Genomic DNA, 23,083 nt, shown 5'->3' with positions numbered 1-23,083 from the left:
ATTCTATTCCTTTCAGTTGCTTTTGCTACTTACAAATGGGGATCAAGAAATACACTTTGAAAAACACTAATCTATACCACAGTTGTCCATTTTTTCATATAAAATTGTAAATTCTTCAAGCACAAAGGGGCTAGGTTTTTCTTCACCACAATATTCTCTAGGTACATTACCTAGTACCTACTTCCTACTAATTTATGTGCCTGGCCCTGACACAGCAGTTCTAAAAATCTTTTTGTAGTTGACAGACTAGGGTGTGGGATGATAAAGGATTATCTGCAGCTTAATGAAAGCCTGGTGAAATTTTCCTGGTTCTCAAACATCTAGCAGTAGAAATACACACATTATGATAGCTCCCCCCCTCCCCAAGACAGGGTCTTGCTCTTGCTCTGTCAACCAGGCTGATGCAGTGGTACGGTATGACCATAGTTCACTACAGCTTTATTCTGGGATTACAGGCGTGTGACACCAGGCCTAGCTAATTTTTCTTATTTTTTATGGAGACAGGGTCTCACTATTTTGCTCAGGGTGGTCTTGAACTCCTGGCCCCAAACAGTCCTCCCATCTCAGCCTCCTAAGGTGGGAGCGATTTTTTCCCTCTCATTTTAGAGGCTAAAAAAATGAACCACATAACAAAAACCAATCATCTAAGAGATAAAAATCAATTACATAATTTAGAATAAGCACTTGAGCAAAGCTATCTAAATATCAAACAGATGCTGAATAAGTCATAGACTTATGATGAGTCACTGTGTTAACTGTGTGACATTTCTTTTAGCTTCTAAAACAAGGCTGGATTTTAAACATCAGTTTCTGGTAGCTCTGTAGTTGCAGGTTGAACTTCTGCCACATCCAAATATCAGCTGTGTACTCTCAAAGTGCGTGTGTATATGAATTTCAGGTGATAATCATACCAGGTTAAACAGCAGCATTACCATTGTTGTCTTAGCCATTAACTGCTCCTACTTCTGCCCTCAAAGAAGGGAAAACTATCTCTGCTTAAAAAAACTTCTGGAATGTATGCTTATGGCCAATATTAAGTGTAATTACTACAGCATTACCTTAATGACATCAAGATTAAGAAGATTTTTCCACCGCGATTCAGGGAGAAGTGAAAGAGTCACCAATTGTTCATTTAACTGTTCTGGCGAATCATACTCTATCATTTCATCACTTGGTTCTATGGTTTCTTCTGATAATTCTACATCTTAAAAAAAAAATGGAAGATAAAACAAATTAATGTAAAATGAGATTTTTATCATATAAAAGCAACTTAATTCATTTCAAATCTATTTGTATTTCATAAAATATTCATTCAATATAACCTTGTAAACTCTTATCCCCCTCTTTTCCTTATTTTCTCACATTAACTATATAACTCCTATCACTAGACCCTTCACTGGCATACTATTTGATATCTTACCAATACCAAATCAATTACAATTTGCATAAACTAATGAAGACATTCATATTTTACATCAGTTAAAAAACACTTTGATTGAATGCACTAACCTTTGCCTTCAGCAGTAATATCCCCATATAAGGTTTGTAATACTACACCTCAAAAATCATTTTGCAATTTTGTGATTACCTTGAGTCTGACAAGTACCAGGAAGTGTCACTACTGAAGGGACATAGTCTGTAGGAAGTGGCCGTAATGAAACAACTGAATACAGGGAAATATTGGACCTAAGATATCAAAACATAATATTTTAAAAGTTATAAAAACAGTTTCTTCAAAGAAGCTTTAATTACTGGCAATAATCTCTACAATTTTGAATTTGACTGCAGACTTCTATTAGTTAAGAAAAGACCTCAAAGATAGATTGTATTAATTTGAAAATGCCTTGATTTGTATCAGATGCCATCACAAGAAAGCTGTGTAACAATATTAACGGAGTCTCTATTTTGATGTAATACAAAACAGGTTTATTTAAGACAGACCAGTAATGGATAATGCTTTTATAAGGTGAAATAACCCCCATACATTGTTTCAACAAATAACAACCTTTATTTAAAGAAATTATAACAAAAGGAAAGATGGACTCAGAGAGTAGGTCAGAGTGAATATGCTGATCATACTCGTGGGGCTGCTGAAAGTCATGGATTCCCTTCTATAGAATGGCCCGCTAAGTGGCCATGTTTCTGCTACTTGAGCCTGCGCCCTAGTCATGAATGACTAATTGAGATGTAGATAACTGTCCCAAATTAGAAGACAATTTCATTTTCCCCACAGAATAGAAAATAAAAATTGGGAATCTCAGGTTCTGAGTTACATTAATAGCAGTAGAACACAGAGAAGGTCTCTATACCTCTGCTGCTGGGGTCCCATAGCTACTAATCTTTTCTTGCCTTAATTGTTGAAGCCTCAGGGATTCTAGCACATACTCCATTTTGCATATTAAGGTGGCCGGGGTCTATTCCTATTATATATTAAATTTATTTTTGTCTCTTAAAATGTAATTTAAATACTTTAGAATTACATCTAGAAAAGGAATCAATTTTTTCTCTTACCCAGTAATAGTTAAAAGAATTAGATATATGAATTCAAGACAGAGACAAAAATTTTTCTAGACTCAGGTGACGTATCATTTATTTTGAGCAATCACAGTCTCTTTGCAGGTTGGTTACAGTGGAATTTGAAGATCATAAAAATACCTTTACATGATTATGAATAATCATGCAACTATTATGGAATAAATCTTAGAAAGCATTAAGGCACACTTGTGCCTTATTTTATAAATAAAGTAGGCTGAATTTCAGAAGTGACTGGTCAGGTTCATAAAGCAGTAGTGGCCAGAAAGCCACAGCCTGGCTGGGGACCCCCTTTTGCTGGCCTTTTTAAATTCACTTACTCTTTCCTCAAATTAAAGCCAAGTATGATAGATAAAAATGAATCACATAACAAAAGCAATCATCTAAGAGATAAAAATCAATTACATAATTTAGAATAAGCACTTGAGCAAAGCTGTCTAAATATCAAACAGATGCTGAATAAGTCATAGACTTATGATGAGTCACTGTGTTAACTGTGTGACATTTCTATTTTATCAATTAAAAAAAAACCTAAATGACAATTTTAGCAACTATGATTCTCTGACAGTATCATCTTCCTCCTCCTCATCCCAACAGAACTGTATAAAAGAACTTACCATAGATAAATTCCAAGGTGGTCCACATGGGAAGTTGCCAGAAAATCTCCAGTAGGAGACATAGTAACATTGAGAGGAGCTGAGTCCAACAAAAAGCAGTCTATAAGGCTATAAAAAGAATTAAGATGCTAAGTATTTGAAGTCAACCAAAAAGAATATAACTCACAAAAAATATTTTTGTCAAAAGAGCAAGGGATAAGAGAGGTAGAAAACTTTTGTGTTTTTTTTAAGAAAAACATCACAAAGATTGTGATTTGTATACACTATCACAACAAACAGTGTGCTAGCACACACACCCAGCATATGCCTATACCAGGGATTCATGGAACACACTTTGAGCAGTTCAAGTATAAATGAAGGCTCTTCAGTGGTGACATTAAGTGACTTGCCCATGATAAAATCTTTCCAATTTGCTGAAAGAGCAATTAAAAATATAAACCTTAAATAATGAATGCAAAGATGGGAAGAAAAAAACTGCAATTAGAAGCACGGGAAACAAACACATAAAATGTGTTCAGGAAAATGGCTGCTGTTTAATTCTGTTATGTGAAAACAAGGAGAGCAATAATAACCTGTCTGATTTCTGCTCAAGTCTGCTTTGGATGCTCACATGAATGGCTCTTCTTAGGAATCAAGGGAATTGAAGGAAAGGAAACATTTGCTAAACATTTACTATTTGCCAGACTATTAAATTATTTATGTTAATTCATTTAATCCAAACAAGCCAGAGCAGAAGATATTATCCCAATGTATACAGAGGAAGATTAAACTTAAAACACAGCAATTTCAAATCTTTGTCCTTTTTCCTTTGTTTTTTTTTTTTTTTTTTTGAGACAGAGTCTCGCTTTGTTGTCCAGGCTAGAGTGAGTGCCGTGGCGTCAGCCTAGCTCACAGCAACCTCAGACTCCTGGGCTTGAGTGATCCTTCTGCCTCAGCCTCCCGAGTAGCTGGGACTACAGGCATGCGCCACCATGCCCGGCTAATTTTTTATATATATATCAGTTGGCCAATTAATTTCTTTCTATTTATAGTAGAGACGGGGTCTCGCTCTTGCTCAGGCTGGTTTTGAACTCCTGACCTTGAGCAATCCGCCCGCCTCGGCCTCCCAAGAGCTAGGATTACAGGCGTGAGCCACAGCGCCCGGCCTTTTCCTTTGTTTTGAACAGTATTGTTCATTAAAAGTTTACGTATGTGAGGGGTGAAACTTCCTAACGTGTTTAGAATCTGTTAAGGAAAGAACTTACTGCTTGGGCAAAGTTACTGTACTTAATACTGAAATTATTTCATCAATTTCATTATGTAACTTCATATGCACAGCTGTGGTGTGTGGGTAGACTGGCCTTCTACTACATAAAACCACCAAATTGAGGAAGGTGGTTTCCACATACACAGCATATTTTAAACTGCCACGTAAATTCATAAAGTATAGTGCGTAGGCTAAACCCCAGACTTAAAACTACTGTACACCTGCTAATACTACAAAATGAAAAGTCCCAAGTATTTACAATTTTTTTTCTGAAAGAATATTAATAGAATTCCCATTCTAAGGGATGAGATTTGCAAGATCAGAGCCTTACATACACAGGTAATATTCAGTAAGTTGTTTCTAATTATTATTCTGAACAAATAGAGATAGTTTTTATTAGACATTCTATCTCTAAAGTGATAAAATCACCTTCCACAGAAATCAAAAGTAAAGCAAAGGGTTGGTTTTGCCTCATAAGAAATGCAAAACAGTGTTCTATTCCAATTCTTCTCATGTAATGCTCTCCAGAAAGTGGGGGTGGGGTGAGACAGAACAAAACGCAAAATATATTAATACTATTTTACATATTTCTCAGTCCCCAAAGAGTTCAACCTGAACTTCCACTAGATCAAAAAATCAATCAGAAATAAAGGGTGGTGGTAATGGTAGAGGAATGACATCATGTTAGAAATAAAAAAAAATTTCAACTCTGCTCTCTGAGAATTCTACAAATGAAACACTTTTCAGCACTTTTAAAAAACTTCACAAGTAACAAACAGTTCAGTACCTACACCATTTGTTTCATATAGACACAATTCTAGATGGATACACATGTATGTTACTACACTCAAAGGCTTACTCATAAATACCTTCTCTTTATAGGCTGTGTAGTGAGTATATTCATTCTTTAAATATTTACTTGAAGGAAGAACTAGGAATCCCCATAGGTTACCATGCTAATTATATTTTATAAAAAGATGAGAGTCAAAAAAACCCAACAGTTAACCTACAGCCATATGTAAAATTCCAATCCTCACTTCCTTATTATCTTCCACATCAAACAATTAGTCAATCCTTAAAACATGACACAACCTGAGCAAGGGTGATATCACACTGTTGGGAAACCTATTTCTTTTTCCTATGCTTATTTTATGCTCTACCATTTACAAAGTAAGCCACCTTGGGCAAACCACTTAACTTTTCTCAGAACCTCCATTTCCCCATTTGTGAAATGGGACTAATAACCATAACAGTACCTACACGTGTAAGGATATGAAAAATAAAAGCATATAAAGTGCCTAGCAGCAGATAGTAAATGTTAGCTTAGTTGTAATTAAGCAGCAGTTGTTTGAAATTGCTTTTCAAGCTCTCTCATTTGCTCTACTTCAAACTTTAACCAAAGAACTTATTTTTTTCTTTAGTAAAAATATACTTTTGACCAGTGTAGATTTTATTGCATTTTCTTTTTTTAAATTACATTTTCTTTTAACAATCCTACATGTTTCATATCTTGCTCTTGTTTTGTACCCAGCTTCATGGTTCTCTGTTCACTTTAAATTTCCTTTATTCACCTAAAAATAAGATACTATATAGTTGAAAACCTATCAGATTTAAATCTGTTCAACTTTTTAACAAAATAAGAAATTCAGCAAAAAGGGTAATGCTGAGTTAAAGGTTGGTGGCTTTGAAAGCTACTCTCAAATCCTCATTTTTCCCATTCCAAAAATAAACTTGTCACTTTAAAAAAACATTTTGCCAATTTAGTACTACTTAACATTAACCTCTCTGACACTGAATGTGAACTATAATGAAACTATTAAAAAGGAAAATGAAAAGGGCATTATGTCAGCTCTATTACTTGTACAAATTTCTTGCTTTAAAGCAATTCAAATTATATAATGTTCATTTTTCAAAAGTAGTAAAAGCCCAAGAAGCAACAGGCTACCAATATTTCTAATAGTGTCTTTAACAAAAAGGTTTTAATTATGAAATACCAACTTTAGGTGAACTTTTTAAAGCCAAAGGAGGACACAGCCAACTGATTAGATTTTGCTTTATTCTATTTTAAGTGAAAAAGAGACACACCTAGACATACAAAAGTCCCTAGTTATTAGAGCTAAATCTACTAGTAACATTCTTTCGCTTTGCTTATTCAAATGCAGTGTACATGTTGGATAGGCAGGTGTGCCTCGGGCCTATATCAAACTAGAAAGGAAATGAGGGCATCAGGGTTTTTCCTTCCTAAAGGTCAAACTGTATTCACATATGTGAACTTACCCAATTCCTGAGTAGGAAGAGGAAGAAGAATTAGAACTTAATTTAGGAATACTTCAGGATTAAAAAGTACCATCTTCCTTCTTATTTTTCTCACCTATTCCTTTCCTTATGATATGTTCCTACTTAGATGCTTTGCTATTCCCATCATTCTTCCTTGTTTCATATCCAATCCAAGCAATTCTTTGTCAAATAATGATTTTAAATGGTATCTACACTTACATAATTTCTAACAAAGCATAAACGCATACACACACACACACACACACACATTGAGTTAGTCTCTACTGCTCATATTATTTAACAAAATTGGATATTTTCTCTTTAAGTACTGGATTAGTAGCAAATTACAATTCATGAAACAGATTTCTGAACACTGCTGGGTTTTGCCCAAATCCAATGAAACACATATTTTCACTATTTTAAGGTATCTGCTATGGTTTGAATGTCCCCTCCAAAACTCACATAGAAACTTAATCCCCAATGTGGCAGTATTGAGAGATAGGGCCTTTAAGAAGTAATTGGATCATAAGAGCTCTGCCCTCATGAATGGATTAATCCATTAGTGTAATAATGGGTTAATGGATGAATTAATGGGTTATCGTGGTGGCTTTATAAGACAAGGAAGAGAAACCTGAACTAGCACATTCAGACCCCTCACCAAGTGATTCCCTGAGCAGGACTCTTCAGAGAGTCCTCACCAGCAAGAAGGCTCTCACCAGATGTAGCCCCTTGACCTGGGACCTCTTAACCTCCAAAACTGTAAGAAATAAATTTATTTTCTTTACAAATTACCCAGTTTCAGTTTTCTATTATAAGAAATAGAAAACAGACTAAGACAATATCTAAACTGCCTTCTTTAAAGAATTATGTCAGAGACAGAGTTAGGGTTTTGGACCTTTTAACCAAATTCAATATGAACTTAAAAAAAACTCTTAAAAGTTTATAGTCCTTAAGTCTGGGCTTTATTTTGGAGTATTAAAAAGGCCAAATGAGCTTTCCTAAGATTTATGCAACTCACTTCTATATCTCAATCTTTCAGGAACAGAAAACCTAAGACAGATATAGTGCTTTTCTCACTATTATTTTTCATGATACTATTCTTTGCTATTTATAGATCAAAAACACTCCAAGAAAAAAACATAGTCAAGTCAGAAAAATGTCTAATACAGTCACATGGAAAAAGCACATAATCCATTAACCACTGGTAAATTAATCACATGATAACATAATGACTGAGAAATCTTTTGATAGAGGTTAGGAAATTAAAAATAAACTCACCACCCAGATGGAAGGTCCCAAGTCCTAATAGAGCAATCCATGGCAGCACTTATTAACCAACGACCATCAGGACTAAAAGCCTAAAAAAAAAAAAATATATATATATATATATATAGAGAGAGAGAGAGAGAGAGAGAGATAGATAGATAAAAGTGTGCAACAAAGTCCTACTTTTCTTGCAGCTTAATTTAAAAAAATCTCTTTTAATGATGCTTTACTTCCAAAATATAAAGGTATGATAATCAGAAAGATTTTCACAATAAATTTAAATAAACTACTTATGCCACCTTAAAGAAGTTATTCTTGCTAGCTATAAAAATGTATAAATAATAGTTCCCTTTGGATTATGACCATCCATATTAGCAAATGATACTGGAATATAGTGAATGCTAACTTATTCATCAGGCTGCAGTGATATACTGGAAACTCAAATCTCAAGGTACAGATGGCTCAATTTATAGAACAGTGGAACACAGTAAAGGATGGGAAAGAATGAGAAAGTCATGTTATATATGCTCATAGATTTAATTAACTAAGAGTAACTTATTACTGAGCCAGAGAAATTCCAGACAAAGTTGAAAGTAAAGTTTGAAAAGGAAAGAAATAGGAAGAGCAAGATGACACTGCAGATGTTTCAAAAAATGCCATTTCACCACAATTACCCGACTCCTACCATCATTTCTGCAGATGCTGTCAAAACAAAATCTGTCGATGTGTAATTTTGCTAACCTTCTAATTGCAAAACACAATTTACTCACCAATTTTTTTCTTCTATTTTTTAGGAAAAGGGCAAGCATTGCAAATTTTGGTTTTTGGTAGGAGAATTTGGTTAAGTAAATGTAGCTACTAAGTTTGTCACTAAGTATTTAGGTTTCTTTTGTTGTTGCTGTTTTCAAGTAAATCAAGGTATCTGCAACTGATGCAAAAATACAATATATGCTTAATATGGTCCTCGATCAACAAAATTTGTAAGTTCTCTTTTATAAAACATACTTTTTAAACTAGTTTACTTCTTACCATAGCATGTATCCCACTATAAGAACATAAGTAAACTCAAGCAGATTTTTGTTAAACCCTTTCAAAGTTAACATATATGTAAAACTCTAGACATAACACTAAACTGGAAAAAAAACAGATACCAGATATTATAGGCAAATGATCTCCTACTAATTTGTCTGTTACATATACAGAAAAACAGAAATGAGTTCTTTCAGCCTACTTTAATATTAAGTCAAAAATGAAATACTTATATACCAATGGATCATTTATTCTCCAAAGTACATTTTGGCTTTATTTAAAGAGAAAATGATGAACTCTAGGATTTATACTTCAATCTGATGACATCAATTTCCAGAGAAATAGTAAACTTTTAATTCAAAATTTTCTTTAAAAATCTCTTTGAAAATAAGCCTCCAGGTTATTATCTATTTTGAAAATCTCCTACAAGTTTAAGAATATTAAAGGATAACAAATTCAATTATTTGAACATTTTTAACACAAATAGAAGTAGAAATGAATCAAGTTTTGTTTAAACAGCTAGAGTTTGTTTTACCATGTCATTTATTTGGCCTTGGTGTCCAGAAAACTCTCTGACAATCTTCTTAGTTTCTATGTCCAGAACACTAATGGAGAAGTCATCCAAGGCAAGTCCTAGAATGCCACTAGCAAGATAAAAGTACCAGTTTTAATAAACAAACAAACAAACAAAACCCTTGAACTAATGTCTCACTTTCACTTTGTTAATCAAATACACCTTTGGGGAAATTAAGCCAAATGCTGTTCTTCCAAACAGTCTGATTTTTCTGACTTGGTAAATTATGTACTTTACATAAGAACTTCTACCAAAAACATCAAAAAGAAAATCCATTATCATTCAAAGAAAAAGCTTACCTGTCTCTGTGTAGCAACATCATATTTGGAGATGAACTGAGGTTCATAGAATGGATTAAAATTTTGTTCTTGAAGTTCCAAAATTTGAGTAATCCTTCACTACCAGTTGTAATTGTTAACTGGTTTAATCCATCCACTGCAACACCTCTAACAGATCCTTTATGAGCTTAAAAGAACACATCAAAAGAAAAGAAAAGAAATCAGAGTGGGCGCTGCCTCTGTAAACAATATGTGAAAAGTAATTCTTTTATTCAAATATCTAAATTCCCACTATTTAATCCCCTAAAACGTTGAAATTAATCTGAATTTTGGGGGTTGGGAGAAGACCCTTAATTGTTGTGAAAGCAAAAGGCAGAAATCAGATCAATGCCATCAAGTTAAGATTTTCTGCTTAAAGGAGAGAAGAAAACAATTCTAATTTGTATAATACCCACTTAACCCTTAGGTATCCATGACTTGATTTTCTTTGAATATTTCAACATAGCGCCTATAATAGATACTATGGTTAGTATCCACCATATAGAGTTGATTATAACCCATCTAAAACTTTAACAAAATGCCCACCACTTGAAGATTTAATAAATGCTAGCTATCATTATTACCCTTATGTCATGCTATTTAAAAAAAAAAGAAAAAAAATTCAATACCTTGATCCTTGCCAAAACTTCCTCGATGTATACCTGATTGCATGTTATATACATCTACAGTTCCTGATGAGAGGCCAATTACAGCAAAGTTTCCACAAGAAGTTATATCCACTGCCTTTAGGAAAGAAAAAACAAACACGAATAACGGAAAATAACTAATATTTCTAGCATTTTATGGTGTCCGAAGTATGTTTTTACCTACCAATTATTACTTAAAAAAAAGCATAATAAATGAATTTCTTCATTAAATAGAATTATATTTGAGTGTATAAGAAATATGTACTTAATTCTCTCTCCATTCTTTAAGATTTATTATCTAAGACAAGGAAACATAACTAAGGTTAACTCAATTAAAATTTACAAAGCCAGGAGAATTGTATATGGGGCTGGCCTACAAATTTTAATTTATTAATAGCAGTGCTAAAAGTCAAAGCATTCCCTTGCCTAATTTATCTTTACCTTCCCTTTTAAAAATTGAATCCATAGCTGACATCAAACTGAAAACATACCATTAGTTTGAATGTCTAAGCAAAAGCCCCAAACATTTTATTTTAATTATGACATAGTGAGGAAGAGATACATAAGACAATGTATAGAAAACATTTAGTTTTCTATACTAAAGCAGTTTCTGCAAAATAAACTCATTTTACTACTTAGGCATCAACAATATATCTTTTTTCTATGTTGAAAACATATTGGATCATGGCCAGAGAAATCACTGATTGTCAATGTGTGTAAAGCTGATGTCATCCACTCAAGAGATAGTTCCAAAGACTGTCAAATTTTTGTCTAAATAGTAACTTATAAGAACTAAATATAAATACTTAATTGAGGTTTATTTAACCGTGCAAAGCAATGTAAAACTGATATATCACTATTACAGTTAAGACATATTTGCATAGCATTACAAAAGTATGTATCATGTATATACATTTTTCTAGATAATTAAAGCTTATTTTTTTTAAATACGGTATTTTAGACAGCAAATTAGGCATTATGCTTAAAGAGCATTCTATCTTTCTAAATGGAACACAAACATCTTATTTATTTTGAATAACTCCAATGTTTCTGCTATGTTGTATAGTTATGCTCTCAAGAACTAATGGAGTTACTACACTATAACCCACAAGTAATATAGGAAACTCATGGTCCTGCAATATGTTTTTTAACAGGATTTATTGTTGTTAGAGGGCTTGCTTCTGTCAATCTCTTCTTCTAATTTATTCATTTTAATGTATTATCTAAGATAGCACAAGCAAAGCAAAAATAAACTGCGAGTGTTACCTTTTGAGTAACAAAACTGTACTTTAGTGCATAGGCTTTCTAATAATTATTTTTATTTATTGGTTACTGGCTTTATTCCAAATAGCTGAGGTTGTCAGACAAATGATTCAGCACTCGTTAAGTATCATTGCATATACATATACTAAATGTTCTATGAGTGAGCTCTGAGTGATCTCTATAGGATACGAGTTAAGAATGGAGATTCTAGAATGAATTCTCTTAGGTTCAAAACCCAGCTCTGCCACTTACTAGCTTTACTGATCTTAGGCATGTTGCTCATTATATTAAGCCTCAGTTTTATTGTCCATAGGATTACTGTGAAGATAATATGAAATAATACATGCTAGGCAGAGAGCCTGAAAAAAGTGAGTACACACAAAATGTTAGTTGTAAATTTTTTAAAAAAATTTTTTTTATTTTAGCGTATTAGAGGGGTACAAGTGTTAAGGTTACATATATTGCCCATTCCTCCCCTCCCCCCTCGAGTCAGACCTTCAAGCATGTCCATCTCCCAAACTTTGCACATCTTACTCGCTGTGTTTGTATATACCCAGCCCCCCCCCACCCAACACCCGATAAATGTTATTCCTATATGTCCACTTAGGTGTTGATCTATTAATACCAATTTGCTGGTAAGTACATGTGGTGCTTGTTTTCCCATTCTTGAGATACTTCACTTAGTAGAATGGGTTCCAGCTCTATCCAGGAATATACAAGAGCTGCTATATTACCACTGTTTCTTAAAGCTGAGTAGTACTCCATGGTATATGTATGTATGTATGTGTGTGTATATATATATATATATATCACATTTTATTAATCCACTCATGAATTGATGGGCACTTATAAATTACCACTGTTACTACAACCATTACTCAAAACTGTGCAGGTAAGCTTCCCTAAAGAAGCTTAAGATAGAATCTTTATGGTCTAGAAAATTATATAAAAGCTTAAGACTAGATTTTCATACTATGGAGAATGGAGCATACATACTTACAAAATAATTTGTGTAAAATAGGGTCAAATGTTGACTTATACTTTTAAAAAGCACTTTCAAAAGCAGAGGCATTCACTATAAAACTATTAGAACTAAGAAGTTCAGCAAGGTTATAAGCTTCAACATCAAAAATCAATTATATTTTGACATACTAGCAACGAACAATCCAAAATACAATTAAGAAAAAATTCCATTTAAAATAGCACTGAAAAGAATAAAATACTAAGAAAAATTTAACTGAAGAAGTATGAGACATACACTGACAACCAGTAAACACTGCTGATATAAATTAAAGAAGATCTAAATACATGCAAAGAAATCCTATGTTCATGGATCAGAGATGGCAATACTCAAATTGATTTACAGAATCAAAACAGTCCCTATCAAAATTCTAGCTGCTTTTTTTTTTTGCAGTAATTGACAAGTTGATCCTAAAATTCATATGGAAATTCAAAGGATCAGAATATCTAAACATTCTTGAAAAGAGAATGAACTTGAAGTCATACTTCCTGATTTCAAAAGTTTATACAAAGCTACTATAATCAAGACAGTGTGGAACTAGTATAAGGACGGACACACAGAACGACAGAAGAGAATGAGTCCAGAAATAAACCCCTATATACAGAGTCAAATAATTTTCTGCAAAGGTGCCAAGACCATTCAATGGAGAAAGAGAACAAATGGTGCTGAAACAACTGGATATCCATATGCAAAAGAATGAAGTTGGACCCCCTATGTCACACTACACACAAAAATTAATTCAGAAAGGATAACAGACCTAAGTATAAGAGCTAAAACTATAAAACTCTTAGAAGAAGTCACAGGAGTAAATTGTTGTGGACTTGGGTTAAGTAATGATTTTTCAAAGCACAGAAGCAATATAAGACAAAACTAGATAAATTGGGTATCATCAATATTAAAAACTCTTATGTTGAAAACAATACCAAAAGCAATAATACCAAATAATACCAACAAGAAAATGAAATGACATTCTCACAAAATGCAAGAAAATATCTGCAAATCCTATGTCCAATAAGGGACTTGTATTCAGAATATGTAAACTGCTACCACAACTATTCAATAATAAAAAGATAAATTACCCCATTAAAAAAGTGAACAAGGATTTGAACAGACATTTCTCCACAGAAGATATATAGTTATAAAAAGATGCTCGACGTGGTAAGTCATTGGGGAAATGCAAATCAAAACCACAATGAGATATTACTTCACACCCAATCTCAAATAATTAAATAAATCTCTGCAAGCTGGAAAATTTACTATTACTAGGGAATAACTTCAAAATGTTAAATTATGTTCTTTTAATCAATATTATCATGAGCAACCTTGCGTGTAACAAGATTACCACAGACAGTTTTAAAGCAGAAAATATCCTCATAAACAAGCTCACTTACTGTTGCAGTTATGTCATCTTTCTTCAACTCTTTTGGCTTGAGAAAGTAAGCACCTATTGTAGATCTTTGATAATTCCAGGTTGAGCAAGATAGCTTACCTTGATGGCAAGCAATGATACCATCCCAGTCACTCTCACGAGCTTCCTCTAAAACAATTCAAATCATAAATCAAATTGCTATTCATTCTCCCATTTATTCATCTATTATTTGTAAGCATCTAATATCCCCCGTTCTTATCAGACACTAGGAATACAATGGTGAAACAAACAGGTAATCTCTGATAGCAAAGAGCTTCCAATCTAATAAGAAATTATTTTTTTGAAATTGATAAAAACTGTATGTATTTATGGTGTAAAACATGTTTTGATTTATGTATATATTGTGGAATGGCTAAATCAAGCTAAGCTAACATATCTAACAAGAGACTTTGATTAGGAGAAATTTAGTAATAAAGTATGTTTTATAAAACCACTCAGATGCTGGGAAAGTAATAAACAGCTCCCAGGAAGGAGTGGTAAACCAAGCAGAAATGACTCAGAGGGGAGACAACATGCCCAAGAGAAACTGAACTGAGGACAGAAAGCGAATTGTTTTTTCGAAAGGGGTGGGAGGAGTGCAAGGCAACTGGGGCCACATTACAAAGGGTCTTATTATTATTTATTAATTTATATTAATAACAACTTATTTATTATTATATGTTATAGAGAAGAGCAAAGTCTGAGATTAAATAGATATTAAGTTCACATAAAAAATAACTCATAGTCTTCACACAAAATCAGCATACACGTGCATTTACTTTCTGAATGATTAATGTTAATATTTAAAACATTAAAATGGAGAAAATAAAGAAAAAGTAGGAAATAAATGACAAAGCAGAACTTCTCAAAACACAGTATGAAGTTACCTGCTGCAAACTTTGTGATGGGTGGAAGTCTCACTGACATGGTATTCTGAAGTCCTTTCCGCTTGACTCTCTTTTTATTTATTAATCCTGGGGGAAGGGAAGAGGTGAATATAGCTATGAATCCTTCTTAATGGAAAGTGTATATAAAAGAAAAGGTATTTATTGTCATGTAACTATAAAGTTCAAGACACTCCCATGTAAACAGAAGCAAAACAAAGATGTTATCACTGTTATTTGTTTCTGAAGGCTAGCTTATGTAAGTAATTATGTAAGAAAATAAATTACAGTGTATGAATAATCAAAAAAAGGAGATAGAAATATTATTTGCAGGTGATACGATGGTCACAAAGTCACATAAGTCAAATGAAATAATCAAATAATTATTAGAAGTAATAATAGTTTCACTGGGGTCAAAGAACCAATACAAAAAAGCCCAAGAAGTTCCCTACATTGTAGCAATAATCTGAAATATAATGAACAAAGACTGCATTCATTCTATTAGCAAAAAAATACAAAATGCCACTGAATAATCTTTTATATGTAGGACCAACTTAAGGAAAATTGAAAAAACCTTCACTGAAGAACATAAAAACAACTTGAATGAGGATATATTATATTCCTAGATGAGAAGATTCTTAAAGGTATCAAATCTCTCTAATTTAATTCCAAGGACTTATTTTAGAAATTGATCAAAAAATGATCCTTGGCCGGGCGCGGTGGCTCACGCCTGTAATCCTAGCTCTCTGGGAGGCCGAGGCGGGCGGATTGCTCAAGGTCAGGAGTTCAAAACCAACCTGAGCAAGAGCGAGACCCCGTTCTACTATAAATAGAAAGAAATTAATTGGCCAACTGATATATATATAAAAAATTAGCCGGGCATGGTGGCACATGCCTGTAGTCCCAGCTACTCGGGAGGCTGAGGCAGAAGGATCGCTCGAGCCCAGGAGTTTGAGGTTGCTGTGAGCTAGGCTGACGCCACGGCACTCACTCTAGCCTGGACAACAAAGCGAGACTCTGTCTCAAAAAAAAAAAAAAAGATCCTAAAATGCATATGGAAGCATATACATGCATGAATACTAAGGATATTCACTTAAAAAGATGAATAATTATTAATAAAACTGAAAACATTTTTAATAAACAAAATTTTTCAAAGGCAGGAAACCATGAAAAGAGAAAGAATAAAATGAGCCCTTTAAACCACAAAGATTACATGCTGCTTACTTTGATACTTTCTCTAAGCTCCCTTCCATTCTATTAGTAAAAATTTTGCACTCTACAGATGGCTAAAGTGAGGTCATCAATGCCTCTGGGTGATAGCAACATGTTTTTAACCACCCCACCCAAGATGTCTAACTTTTTAAAATAACCTTCTAGCAGCACTTTAACCACTTCTATGACAACTCTGATTTTACGAATCTTAAAACTTCTTTCACACTTGTTTTTCAATTTCATCAAAGGGAAAATTTACTGATGAAACCTCCTCCACTTGTCTCACAGAATCTTAGAAAACAAGCTGCTGGTCACAAAAGAAATATTTCTATCTTGCAAATGGCCTACCATGTCCCAAGCTCTTGTTGAATTTTTCATGTATTGTGGAAAATGACTGAAGAGTTCCATCTTGACCTGTTGATATATACAGAAAATTCTTAATCAAGATTCATCAAAGCTAAAGACTCTGTGGATCACAGATCTTACAAAATTAGATTCTATAAAAAGCTTGAAGTTGCAGTTTGGGGCACTTTAAAAGGAGAGCCAGATTGCAACTACCTCATTACAATATTCAAGTGTGTATGGAACATCATTTAGTGTGAACAAAGGATAAAATGAAAATACGGCACTAATAATTTTCAGCAGGTTATTAGAATAGGCAATGGCCACATTTTCAGAATCTGACTATTGTGCCTCAGAGGATTAGTAAATAGAGACACATCAAGTGTAGATTATATCATATTTAGTATTTCCTGAAGTACACAGTAGTTTTACCCAAACTTCTAAGTCACCCAACGGAATATTTGAATCTAAAATAATGTGTAAATGCCAAATCTAATACTGAGCATTCAGCTCCCAATACTTGCTGATATAAACTAATAGTATGAAGCAGAAACTCACTTGCGCTTAGAATCTGTTGCCCATTTTGTCCATAATATCTGATACTGGTAAGAGGAGCACTATGTCCCATTCTGAATCTCAAAAGTCGGCCTTCGCCTGTAGGACCATCAAATATCCATATCTGCCAAAAAATAAAAAGGTCAGGTTCTTCCACAATGTGCTATCTGATCTGCAGGTAGTCAAATCACCTCCTACATAAATCAACTGGCATTGTATAGTGCTTGCTAGGCTACTGACCCTGGAGCTACAGGACAGGGGTGAGGGCAGGGGAAGAAATAAACTGTAACTCACACCTCATAGAAATTATGTCACCTGCTATGCTTTTTGTTTTATCTATACCACTATCTCACCCCAAATTCCTTTCATCTTCTAGGTTCAAGGCTAATTTGTTAAAGTAGGTTTGTAATAACCTAAAGGGTAGATCAGATGAGCCAGGAAGAGGATAACAGCAATAATCATAATACCCTGAGAGCGTTGTCAGCACCATTTGTGACAAGAAGTGGTTCTCTATGGAGAAATGTCAGTCCGGCAATTGCTGTAGAGTGTGCATTTCTAATTTGATTAATTAATTTTTTGTCTTCTAGATCCCAGAGTCCAATATGGCCACATGGGCTTCCGGCTGCCATTACTGGATGACCATCTGTTATTAAAATAAAATACATTAAGAAAAACACAGACCACCCACCAAAAACTAAGTAATTCTTTCTACCCTTTAAATCCATAGTTAGAAAAGACTAGATATCAATAATCTATTCATACTTTTTTGCCTTTTACTCTAGCATTTCATTCATTTCTATTAAACTATAAGACAATAAAGAAAATTTCCATGATCTTTAAAGTAATGCATTTTAAATATTCTTAGCTCTTATCAATACATAAAAGTTACCTGTGCGGAATGAGATTGAAGTAATAGGTCCCCAGTCTTGACGGAACTTCATTAATGTCTCATCAAATTTAATGTTGTGAATGATAACCTGGCCTGACATAAGACCAACAGCAACAACATCCACAGCTGGTGCCTGAAAATTAAATTACTCAACCTTTTATTTTCTTCAATGAAATAGCTTTAATACTTCTGATGATATGCACCATTACTTATGTGTTATTAAAAGAAATAATGAAACGTCTTTGTAAAGGTGGCAAAAAACTCAACAAGTATTACCATTTTGGCATACCTCAATTGTTATTCAGCATGGAAGTATCAAGTAATGATTTTTCCAAATTACTTCCCAGCTTCAATTCTGCCAATCAACATTGCCTCCCCACCCTCAAAATATAGCTGACTTGGTAAGAAAACAGCCATAACAGAAAAGGAAGCTGATGTGTGAAATCACTACAGAACAGTGACTGGATAGAAAAAGAAAAAGAAACAACTCCTAGAAAACACATAAAGACTTGTCATATGCATGGCAACATGTATGTAGCCAACTACAAAGGGAGAACTGTTTGCCCAAAGAAAACAGGAAAAACTTATAAAACATGCTAAAAGGCAAAAAAACTTTTATAATTAGCCTGTTCCAGCTCTAATATTCTATGATTACAATGGTCTTATAATGATCTATAATACTATGGTCTTACAACAGGCTCTGAGTTTCTCTATTTGAGCACAAATCAATGGTAGATATCATAGAATGGAATCAGGCTGAACATTTTATTTATTTGCCATCAAGTGCCTTCATGCAGGGTTTCTGCATGAAACCCTGTGTAGAAGCTGGAGATACTAAAACAAATATGATCCTTTGTCCTCCAGGGACCTAATCATCTGATACCTTTGGAGTCTGCAGGGTAGGTGAAAGAGGAGCAAGACTGATGGCAGTGAAAGAGGATGAGGAATGTATATAAATTGGGCAAGTATAGACAATGGATATTTTAAAAAGGTATACTGGCTATGTATGTGGCTAACAGAAATACAAGATTCTATTATATCTGCAGACAGATGAACGAATATCTGCAGACAGATATTCATTCATATATACTTATCCTGCAGACTCAAAAACAAAAAGTAATTATTTCTTGAAGAGACCACTATTGAACAGAACATTAGGATTTCTGTCTCAATTATTTCAAACCATAAATCTCAATGTCCTGATAAATTTCTCTGTATGACCTACAATCTCTCTTGGCATTGGTGATTTGCTCATTTCCATACTACACAGGGCACTGGACTACATATGCTTCCAAAATGATCAGTAAACAAGGATCCAAAACAACCACAGGTTTAGAGCCTTATTCCAAGCACAAAGGATTCCACAAACATTTATAAGCAAAGGCATTATTGCCTATTTTCAATTATATTTCCAAAACACTATTTCCTCAAAGTAAGAATTATATCATAAATAAAGCTATGTATCATCTTTAGGTCTAAAAATATGATTGATTCCTGAAACTAAAAGATCTTACTACTACCTTTGTTTCTTCTCTAGCTTATCAGAAAAAGTACTAACCTGCTGAAGAGCTGTTACTCCAACTTTCCATCCTGGAAATGTATATAGAAGTTTACTACAAGAAGAAAAAAATAATTGAAAGTGCTTTTTGGGGGGAGGAAACAAAATCAACTACATATTAACAACTGAAATAATAATAGGTGGTATTCATTAAGTTCTTACTCTGCCATGCACTGTTGTAATTAAGCTCAGGTCACATGGCTAGTATTAATAATACTGTCCATACATATTCTAGATCTCAAGCTAACTACTATGCTATATCACCTCGTTCAGAAATTAAATGTTCAGGCCGGGCGCGGTGGCTCACGCCTGTAATCCTAGCTCTCTGGGAGGCCGAGGCGGGCGGATTGCTCGAGGTCAGGAGTTCGAAACCAGCCTGAGCAAGAGCGAGACCCCGTCTCTACTATAAATAGAAAGAAACTAATTGGCCAACTAATATATATAGAAAAAATTAGCCGGGCATGGTGGCGCATGCCTGTAGTCCCAGCTACTCGGGAGGCTGAGACAGAAGGATCGCTTGAGCCCAGGAGTTTGAGGTTGCTGTGAGCGAGGCTGACGCCACGGCACTCACTCTAGCCTGGGCAACAAAGCGAGACTCTGTCTCAAAAAAAAAAAAAAAAGAAATTAAATGTTCAAGTAGAAAAAAATATATGAGTAAAAACCACTTTATATTATAGACTATATTAAAAAAAATCTTAAGATACAGGTAGATCTCATTTTTCACTGCAATGTGTTTCTAGAAACATCATCACTAAAGGGAATGCATTTGAACTACAGTATTACTTGCATATTATATGACTGTTACATGACAATGATGCTGCTCTCAATTTCAGAATCGAGTCATGAATGATTAAACCTTTAATAATCTCATTTTTCCTCTCAAATTTATAAAGGTTTTAGAAAGGACTATTTGAATGGTCAAATATTTTTGTTTGCTTTTTTTAATGCTACACAAGGAAACCTGAGCTGTCACCATTTTCTCTCAATGAATGTTCAAATAATAGGTAGAAGTATGCAAAACCATTTATATAGTCCTCCAACTATACCAATATCATAGTAAATAATCATCATATCTGTGGTTGATGATGGAAGTACTTTTACCCTGAAAATAATTTCTAAATGCTAGCACTAAAATAAAACTGATTTGCTTTGGCTTTTCTCACCTCCTTTATTGAAAACTAGAAGCTGCCCAGTAACAATCAAGTAATAATTATTTTTTAATGGAATTTATACTATTTTATTAGAGCCTTCCCTACAGGTGTATGGCTTCTTTACAATTACTTGGCCATTAGCACATAATTTTCAGTGAGCACTTATGAAGCAGCCTAATTGTGTCAGGACCACAGACTTGCTTTCACATATGTGATGCCTGCTATCAGCAACAACTCCAAAAACAAGCACAAAGACATCCCTTGGGATCTGTGAGGGGTTGGTTCCAGGACATCCCCACTGCTCCCCACACCCACACAGAAACCAAAATCTGCAGATGCTCAAATCTCTTCCATAAGATGTATAATATTTGCATATAAGCTAGGCATGTCCTCCCATATAATAATACTTTAAATCATCTCCAGATTACTTATAAATACCTAATACAATGCAAACTATTATAGAAATAGTTGTAGTCTTTTAAAATTTGTATTTTTTTTACTGTTCTATGAGTTTTATGTATTTATTTATTTTTACTCAAATATTTTTGATCTGAGGTTGGTTGAATCCTTGGATGTGGAATCCACAGATATTGAGGGACAATTCTATTTATAGACAACCTTCCAAATATATAAGAGCAGGGAGAATTGAGAGATGTAAGTACACATTAGGAAGCAGCACATGAGAATAAGGTAAGAACTATGTTATTTTCTAAATAAAGTGCTTACTTGGATTTTACATTCCACAACTGCAGGCTTCCTTGTTCACTGCCCAGAAGTATTTTATTCAAGTAGGTACTTGGATGCAAAATTGCAGAAATTTTAAATACTGATTTATCAAAAGTCAATTGCAGGTATTCTTCTACAAAAATAAAGGTTATAATTATTTTTTATAAAATAGTTAAAAATGTTTCATATATCCATATATTTATCACTTAAAGTAAGTCTATCATATCAAAGATTTCAAATATGTAGAAAGCTCAAGAGGCCACTCAAAAAATGGAAAAAATGAGACAAACCTTGGTGAAATAATTTTAACAGTGCTTCTCTCCTATTTCCATAGAAACACCTCTAATAGAGGAGAGAAAAGGAACTTACAACCCTGTGGAGTAGGGGGTGGCATAGCCAGTAGTCACTTGCTGTAAAAGATTCTTTGAAATCTTAGGTTATGATTAAAATTCCTGTGTTTGAATTTTGTTCTTTACTTCACAGTTCACCCATGATTAAAACAATTTTTCATTAAATTTTCTAATAAATTTGATATCAAAGAAGACACACTTCATTTAATTTTTAGGTTCACATACTATCTGGTTCATTGGTACATACTTACAGGGGTGGGTGTACCTCAGTTTAGGAAGCATAGACATAAGTGAAAATTACAAAAACTTTACTTTGAATGCTATTTTAAAAGATCCTTGCTTCTATCTGTAACCAGAAGTTTTACTTAAAGTCATTATAAACAGCTCCCTGAAGACACTGTTCAATGTGTTGCTCTAACAACAGTAAAAAAGCTGAGCCATCACCATTAAGAAAGAGCCTGGTGACTAAAAGAACCAAATCCTGTAACCTTCTAAAAGGTCTTTTAACATCCATCTGTACGAGGAATACTTTGGAATTCTGTTCTCTCTCCTTGAGCAAAGACAAAACAAAGGGTTACTAATTTAAATAAGAACTTGGAATAACTCCCAGAAAGGTAATCTTTAGGATATTTACTAAAAATAAACATATTGCATTGAACAATGAGATAATCAAGAGGTAATATAAGCTAATAATATAGAAAGATTAAAGAACTTAAAAAGATTTAATTCACAATAAACCCACTCTACTATAGTTAACTAGCTAAAATTGCTTATATCTTTCTTACATAGAATCTTTTTCCTATACATATTTTTTTACTGTTTACATGTAAAACCTCTGGTATAGGAGTTATGTTTACACAGACTTTTGATTTTAACTACAACAAATTATCCCAGGATAAAGCAAATAAATTAGTTAATTCTTACCTTCTGAATATATGTGCCAAATAATGAGAATGCTGTCAGCATCAACAGAGATAACATGATCCCCAAATGGTTGTAAAAGATGGATTTCTGCCTTATGACCCTTAAAGGTACGTACTATCTACAACAAAGTTTAAAAGAAGTTCATATTACTAAGTCATCATGTTAACAGTATTCATATTATCAAAAAAAAAAATGCTAATCCTGAAGATGCTTATGTTAAGGAATGCAGCCCAACTTTTGATTATCTAAGGTTAGATGAACACATAAATAGCAAGGGAACCAGGCATGCTTATCT

General features: G+C 33.7%; 1 protein-coding gene across 1 annotated transcript in view; it reads right to left on the bottom strand.

Moving 5' to 3' along the window:
- Nucleotides 1-23,083, bottom strand: part of WDR36 (WD repeat domain 36) — a 37,215-nt gene that overhangs the window by 8,565 nt on the left and 5,567 nt on the right. Inside the window, exons 4-19 of the mRNA XM_012754580.2 lie at nucleotides 22,789-22,906; nucleotides 21,515-21,647; nucleotides 19,638-19,692; nucleotides 18,080-18,212; nucleotides 17,658-17,833; nucleotides 17,194-17,314; nucleotides 16,642-16,707; nucleotides 15,085-15,171; nucleotides 14,181-14,326; nucleotides 10,488-10,602; nucleotides 9,841-10,006; nucleotides 9,503-9,611; nucleotides 7,951-8,030; nucleotides 3,150-3,257; nucleotides 1,589-1,686; nucleotides 1,059-1,204 (exon numbers count right to left, since the gene is read on the bottom strand). Of these exons, the coding sequence (XP_012610034.2) occupies nucleotides 1,059-1,204; nucleotides 1,589-1,686; nucleotides 3,150-3,257; nucleotides 7,951-8,030; nucleotides 9,503-9,611; nucleotides 9,841-10,006; nucleotides 10,488-10,602; nucleotides 14,181-14,326; nucleotides 15,085-15,171; nucleotides 16,642-16,707; nucleotides 17,194-17,314; nucleotides 17,658-17,833; nucleotides 18,080-18,212; nucleotides 19,638-19,692; nucleotides 21,515-21,647; nucleotides 22,789-22,906 (1,857 nt within the window). The remainder of the gene's footprint in view (nucleotides 1-1,058; nucleotides 1,205-1,588; nucleotides 1,687-3,149; nucleotides 3,258-7,950; nucleotides 8,031-9,502; nucleotides 9,612-9,840; nucleotides 10,007-10,487; nucleotides 10,603-14,180; nucleotides 14,327-15,084; nucleotides 15,172-16,641; nucleotides 16,708-17,193; nucleotides 17,315-17,657; nucleotides 17,834-18,079; nucleotides 18,213-19,637; nucleotides 19,693-21,514; nucleotides 21,648-22,788; nucleotides 22,907-23,083) is intronic.

The sequence above is a fragment of the Microcebus murinus genome, chromosome 11 (assembly GCF_040939455.1).
Source record: "Microcebus murinus isolate Inina chromosome 11, M.murinus_Inina_mat1.0, whole genome shotgun sequence".
In the NCBI taxonomy this organism is placed as follows: Eukaryota; Metazoa; Chordata; class Mammalia; order Primates; family Cheirogaleidae; genus Microcebus; species Microcebus murinus.
This window is presented reverse-complemented; position numbering and strand designations above follow the sequence as displayed.